The sequence below is a fragment of the Fragaria vesca genome, unplaced genomic scaffold (assembly GCF_000184155.1).
Source record: "Fragaria vesca subsp. vesca unplaced genomic scaffold, FraVesHawaii_1.0 scf0513126, whole genome shotgun sequence".
Classification (NCBI taxonomy): domain Eukaryota; kingdom Viridiplantae; phylum Streptophyta; class Magnoliopsida; order Rosales; family Rosaceae; genus Fragaria; species Fragaria vesca.
In genome coordinates, this window is record NW_004443445.1 from 201,767 (window position 1) to 209,169 (window position 7,403).

The 7,403-nt window shown below is 36.8% G+C and overlaps 1 protein-coding gene across 1 annotated transcript; it reads left to right on the forward strand.

Annotated features, from left to right (window-relative positions):
• Positions 1–3,038: 3,038 nt before the first annotated feature.
• On the forward strand, positions 3,039–6,711 carry LOC101309605 (proteasome subunit beta type-4-like). The gene is made up of 7 exons (XM_004309829.1): positions 3,039–3,125; positions 3,216–3,280; positions 3,417–3,493; positions 4,413–4,542; positions 4,656–4,815; positions 4,950–5,135; positions 6,326–6,711. The coding sequence occupies exons 2-7, from the start codon at positions 3,219–3,221 to the stop codon at positions 6,437–6,439; spliced, it is 729 nt and encodes a 242-aa protein (XP_004309877.1). The 5' UTR covers positions 3,039–3,125; positions 3,216–3,218; the 3' UTR covers positions 6,440–6,711.
• The last annotated feature ends 692 nt before the right edge of the window (positions 6,712–7,403 follow it).

Below are 7,403 nucleotides of genomic sequence, written 5' to 3' on the forward strand. Positions count from 1 at the left end.
AAAAAAAATCAGTTTCAATAAAAAAAAAGTAAAATGGGCAAAATGACATCTCTATATTCTTTGAGGGGGTTAAAAACTGATAAATGGGACATCCTTGTCTCTTCCACGTCAAATCATGATGTCACTTTTAGGTGTAATTTTGAATTTTGTGCGAGTTTGATAGATTTTTAGAATATAGGGGTACATGTGATTGAAAAAAAGAACAGGGACACACTTGATGAGTAACCTAAAGTTCAGGGTAGCACATTGAATTTAATCCTTGTTTAAAAGTTTAATCCTCAACAAGCTTATCATAGACTTATAATCAATCTATTTTGCTTAAAATATGGTCCTCGATTTTCTTGTCGGCGATCTTGAAGTAAGTACAGCTAGCCCTAGCCATTGGCAAAGTGCTGGTTTTTTGTGCTAATGAACTAAACTTTTATTTTAAAAACAAAAAAAAGCAACAAGTGCTTAAAAAGTGGTTTTGTGGTTCCATTTTATTGACATCATCATTATGTTCTTTAATATACCCTTTAAACATCTTTATATACTATTAGAGTTTCGGCAATTCCATGACTTAGAATGATTATAAGATTTAGCTTCTAATTGAGTTTTGCATGATTTTACAAGGTTGTGTCTCCTTGAATAAATGATAAGGGCGAAGCCGTGACTCTCGTGGTTTAGTAGACTTAATTTGAGCTGCATATATCAGCTTATTGGGCTAAACATTAAATAAATATTTAAATTTACATTTGGGCTCAAACACGTATTGTAAGGTGTTGTCCACAAATTCTTCATTGTAAGGAGTGAAGAATTTGCACATGTAATACACATCACTTTTTTTCCTCGGACAATATGAGATCTTAATAATGGACATACAAACTAATACAATCGCATATATCCCAACTAGCACCTACCGTATAGAACATGAAAAAATTTCTCTAATTTTTGAACGTTTTGGAGAGCAAACTTATCTAAGTGTAGCATTTACAATAGTGCGTCAACAATGTGACTGATTGACCATGACATCTATGAAACAAGAGAATAACTGTTTAAAAATAAACTAAAACGACCATCATTCCAAATTTTGCCACCACTCCCACCACCTCTAGCGTCCATCCATCCATTTTCATTTCTTTCACGAGTTTATGAATATTTGCTCTACCTTTTAATTTAACTTGCTCACTATTCCCATATATATATATGGATGTGAATAAGAGTATTTTGAAACCCTAGGTTTCGTGCTATAATACACCTCTGACGTAGGCTTTTTACAGGCAAGTAGAGGAGGAGGGAAGATCCGAGTCGGTGGTGCCCTTGATATGTGATTATGTCAGCGCTTGGAGGCTGAGTTTGGATACGAGGTTGTACACGATGAGAAGGAGCTGGTTCTCAAGATGTGGAGGAGGCTCGCGCTTCAAGATCTGTAGCGACGTTAGGAGCGACGAATATAGAGTGGGTGGGCTGGGCTATGTGGAGGGGGAACACCTTGCAAGATAGGGAAGAGGCAAATAGCTTGAAATCCTTTTTTGGTTTCGGGCGTAGCTCGTAAAGGTCTGGGCGGGATGATGTCATCAGGGAGGCCGTCAGATTGATGTAGTGGCGGCGACAACGCCGGTGGGCCGAGCTCGGGTTCTTATGCATCCGAGTCTAAGTTCTGGATTAGGGTTTGTGGGTGTGGGCTTGGCTTTTCATCTAGGACACTTTTCCCCTTTCTTCTGGCCTTGATTTTGTCTGGGATGGAACTATTAGCTCATTATGGGCTAATAGTTCCTTACCAAACTCTAAAGTAATTTTCTCCCTACATATATACGATGAAAGGTACACCATGTAGTGTTAGGTATGTAATCATTGAGGGTTTAATTATTTTTGGGGTGAAGTAGGTTATTTTGCTTTTTAGTTATTTATGTCCATCTTTTTGGATGTAACTTTGCGATTATTTTTCAATTCGTAGTTGTATTTTGGCTTAAGTACTTTGCTTTGTGTTTGAGTAATCTTTGTATTGCTCATGCATTGACTAGTTTTGGTCGTTATTGGCTTCAAGCCTAATGGAGTGATCCAATTTTCTAAAAAAAGAAGCCCAGTACTATTTAGTGTAGCGGCATAATCTCCTCTTAATAAGTGAGAGGTTATGAGTTTGACTCACGAAGTTATAATATTTAAGTTGTCTACTTGATAAAAAAAATAAAAATAAAATGTATAGAGGGAGATTGCAAAATATAAATATGAGCTCGGTTAGCTACCCATTTTGAACTTTGCTTGAAGAACGTGTACCATTTAATCATTTATGTACTATATATGCAAGTTAAGGTTTACTCAAAGTATGCACAAGCGTTCTCATATGAATACTTAAATAACACTAAACTTGGAATTATCTCTAAACTAGCGACCGTGTCATCGATTGTTTCACATTTCATCATTTCACAGTTTCACCTCTTCTATATAACCATACTTTTCCTCGATCTTCTTTTGACACCACTACCCCTCTTCTCTTTCTTTTCCCTTTACTTTTACTTTTACTTTCACTTTCACATTTTCCGTCTTCTCCACCTTTCCCACAACATATTTATCCCAATGGGAATATGACTACCATCACTCCATCAGCATGCCAATTACTTCTCTATAGTCACCAAATTTTTTATCTTCTAGTCCCATATATGTGGCGTCAAATTTCTTGTTCTCCACACCTCAAAACAAACTTAAGCATCAGGGTGAATTATTAACATTTTGGGGATGTTTCCAAACAGCGAGTTTCACACTTTGTCAATACATTTTGCTTAGTTTTTTGATGTTTTTTGTTTTACTTGTACTCTAGCCTATTGTATCAGTTGTATCTTGTATGTGTCCCAATGGAGAGGTAGAAACGAGGCAAGAAGGTGAGTGGTGGTTCCTTTGGGCCCAACTACACACTTCAGTATTTGGGCCTCTCATTATAGATATGGGCCTATCTCACAACTTTAGTCCGAATCCTACTCGGACTATCCAAACCCAACAATTCCGATCCGGGTCATAGTTTCTTGAGCAAAAGGTAGTCTCTATATACCGACCAAACACAAAACCTTAGTCTATATGTACCTCAACAGCTCCAGATCGTGAACTATCTTCTCCTCAACAGCTTCAAATATCCAGAGACCAAAATTAACGTAAGTCCGCAACATCTCCCCGATTTCTGCTTCCCAATTTTACTCTCCGATTGCGGTAATTTCATCGCCGTAAATTTGCTTTCTTCGCAGTTAATGGAGTCGAACCAAGCCAATCCGAGCATACTGTGCAACCCAGAAGGCTCCCAGAGAACCCTGTATGTGTTTTCTCTCACACATCGTTTTGTTCATGGTTTTAGGTGTTTTGGGTATCTGGGTTTTGGTGATTTGGCTTTTTCTGTGCGACATTTGATGGTTTTGATTTAAGGTTTTAATTTTGGTGGGTTTTTGAAGGTACCCATATGTCACTGGTACATCTGTAGTGGCTCTCAAGTACAGAGATGGGATTTTGATGGCTGCTGATATGGGAGGTTAGCTTTCAATCCCATGATGCTGTTTCATGAAATTCAGTTATTTGTTTCTGTGTGGTGTTTGGGCTCATTGTTTGACTTGAATTGTTGTCGATTTACGAGAATTTATTCATTGATGGTTGATGTTGTGCATGGTTTCTTTTGCCCTAGGGTTTTGTTGAGAGGTGGGAGTGTTTTTGCCTTCCTTTTCATTGCTTTTGTGGGAATTGTGATGTTGTTGTTAATTGTTGGATTTCATGGAGAAATTAATCAGACATGAACCTTGTTAAAGCCGAAATGTAGCATTCGGTCTAGCGTTTTAGTATTCAATACAATTATCTTCTTCTTTTGAATTTGGATCCTAGATTACATTTTACAAGGTAGTTGCATCCAAAGTAGCAATATTTCAAAAGTTAACTTATAAAACTCAAAACTCAATTTTAACTTCTCACTCTTTTCTGAAGGATCTCAGAAATCAGGGACCAATTAAACAAGCACAAAGGGATCAAAGGGGGTTTTCTAAGTTTGTTTTTCATGGGATATTATAAACTTCTTTCCTATGCTTTTGTGAAGATAACTTTGGTCCTGACAGTGCTTTATTAATTAAATTTGCATCAACTCGTACCTGGTTATTTGCTGTTTGCGGTAACATTGTAAGTCATAAAGAATACAGTGCAAATTTTGGTGCACTTAATATAATGGTTAAGCTTATTAGTAACGTGTAATTGGCTTTTCTATTTAATCTTTTCAGTTCATCTGTAGGTTTTTAATTAATTTGTTTATTTTTATTCCAGTAATTAACATAAGATCCATCTCTTTACCAGTAACACTTATTATGTACTATCTTAGATCTAGAGTTCTAATACTGTTTACCCATTATGCATGCTTTCGTGTGTGTTCTGAGGTTCTTAACAATATGGAAGTGACCTGTTTATTATAGGCTCATATGGGTCTACCCTGCGGTACAAGAGTGTGGAACGCATGAAGCCTATTGGAAAGCATTCTCTTCTTGGCGCAAGTGGAGAAATAAGTGATTTCCAGGAGTTGTTAAAATATCTTGATGAGCTCGTGTAAGCATTGTTGCTACCTTCATCTTTTTGGTGGTGCTTCTTTCCAAGCTATACTTCTTTTTATTCTTTGCAACTGTTGGTTAAAGGATTTTTCATTCTGTGTTCTTTTCCAGCCTATATGACAACATGTGGGATGATGGGAACTCTTTGGGACCTAAAGAGATCCACAACTATTTGACTCGTGTGATGTACAATCGGCGTAACAAGTTCAATCCACTGTGGAATTCACTTGTCCTTGGTGGAGTGAAGAACGGAAAGCAATACCTTGGAATGGTACCTCTTTTAATCATAACCTTGGCTTCTGTAGCATGGTCTTTGGTTTTGAAAAAGATAATCCTTTCTTTCAGAAAAAAAAACCCCTCTAAACAAGCTCACTTATTTACCTGACATTTGTATTCCTTATCCAGGTTAGTATGATTGGTGTAAATTTTGAGGACGACCATGTTGCTACTGGATTTGGGAATCACCTTGCAAGGCCTATTCTTCGTGATGAGTGGCGTGCGGACTTGAGTTTCGAAGAAGGCGTGAAGCTGCTGGAGAAGTGCATGCGTGTCCTTCTGTACCGTGATAGGTCTGCTGTCAACAAGCTTCAGGTATTGTAACTAATCAATATTCTGCACTGTATATCTCTGTTCTTTTCCTGTAGTAGCTCCCATAAATTAATAGTCCGTCAAAATACTAGTTTGATCATTTGACTATCAACTTCTGAAGCCTTTCTTTTCTATTTATTTTCTTTAACTGCTATATGGTGATTCAAATTGTTAGCATTGTCTTCTTCAGCATTTACAAACCTTTCGTAATAGATTCCTTCTTTCGTCTTAAAAAAGGGTTTCAAAAGTTTGTGCGGTCTCTCTCTCTCTCTCTCTCTCTCACACTCACTCTCGTATATATAAAACATTTGTTAGTTTTAATTTCATAATGTCATATTTTCGTACGAGTCATAAACATGTTTTGTAGTTTGTCACACATGAGTCTTTGAAGTATTAGTTCCTTTGCACTAATAAAGGACCACTTGCTCATCCGGTTCATTAAATTGGACTGTAGTTCCAGAAAGTCTACAAAGTAGAGAAAGAACTTAAAAAAAGATAGTTATTGTGTTATCCCCTTGACTCTCCTGATGTCAAGCTAAGCTTTTGAAATGGACAAGTTCAAGTGTTTTTTATATATACATACATATATGAATCACATAATAGAGTTACTTGGGATTGTTAATATTTAAACAATATTCAATTGAAGGATTTAGTTGATGATGATTCTAAAATGAGACCTGTATGCATGTTGAATTGCTCCACTTATCCGCTGCTCAACGATTTTATGGTTTTTAATTTTCACCTTCTCTCTGACGAGGTGCTAAAGTGAGACAATTTACTGAATAATGCTTCGTTTAGTTTAGCTGGTACTCTAGCTACTTTATCTACTTATTTTCTGCTCAAGTGTAGGAACCGTTGTTTAGTGAGTTTAGAAAGTGGATAAAATCTTTCAATTTAAGAGTCTTATCAGGAGATTCTATGCCTTGCACACACCGTACTCTGTTTTGTTCTAGATTCGGTCAAACTATACTACCACATTATTTGAAACCAGTTCCTGGATAGTGTTTATATTCAAAAACATTTATGTTCATCTTGTGTAACCCAACTTTGGACACAAAGCAAAGAATTGTGAACTTCCAAGTTTTATTAGAAAAATGATATTATTCACTTATTGATCTTTTAGTCAGACAACTTGAATGAGACATTTGAAAATACGCAATGTAAAATAACATTTTACATTTTGAAAATTGCAGATAGCTAAGATCACTGAAGAGGGTGTAACAATCTCTAAACCCTACGCTTTGAAGACTTTCTGGGGATACTCTGCTTTCCAAAATCCAACTGCTGGTGCTGAAGGATCATGGTAACTTGATAGTACCATACCTCCTGAACAAGAAACAGCCAACTAGGAGTGCTAAGAGTGCTAAGTTAAACTTTTACATGTTCTCTGGGGGTGGAATTTGTAAAACTATTTGATTCGAATATATGTTGGTTTTGAAGAAATTTCTTGTGACCGGTTAGCTTTTGAGGATCATTTCAGTGAGACTCCTTATCGTTATTTATTTATCTTGTTGTTTCAGTATCCATTAAGCATGAACTTCTTCTGGTCACATTTTATGATATGTATGCTTTTCTACTCAACTAATTTGGCAATGCATTAATCCGAAAAAAATAGCAATGTAGGAGGATGCTTGTCGTTAAGTCTGAGTATGTTTGTGACTGGGTCTAATCTACAAGGCCATGGCTGTTCATGAATCCCATACTGGTTTGTCAACAAGAGACATTGTCATGAGACAGCTTGATGTAGTAGATCTTGGATGTTTTTATAAATTGTAGCAAGAAATACGGTTTTGATGAAGAATAAAGTGTAGAGACAAAGAGATAGCAAGAGAGTCATCTTATTCATTGATAAGAGCCTTTTATATAGGGAATTACACAATACCAATATGGTAAGGATATGAATACATAGATCTAGTCTAACTACATATCCTATTGGCATAAGGCTAAGACACACATAGAGAATATCCTAGAACACTCTCCCTTGTGCCGCGCGCTGATATGCCGATGGTGCTGATCTGTTGCCTCGTCAAAAATCTCGTCAAGTCACAAAAACCCTGTGGGAGAAAAACTGAACCTTGATCGTAGGAGAAAAAGAGTACAACGCACCCTTCACATTTGATAGTGACATGTATGTATGTGCTAGACTCCCCCTGAAGTTCGCACCTCCCCCTGATCTTTACATCAATCATAGGGCTCTTCCTGATTCTTACTAATCACGGAGTTTACAACAACTTAGCATGTCAATGTCTTTTAACATTGTCTTCAAATGTG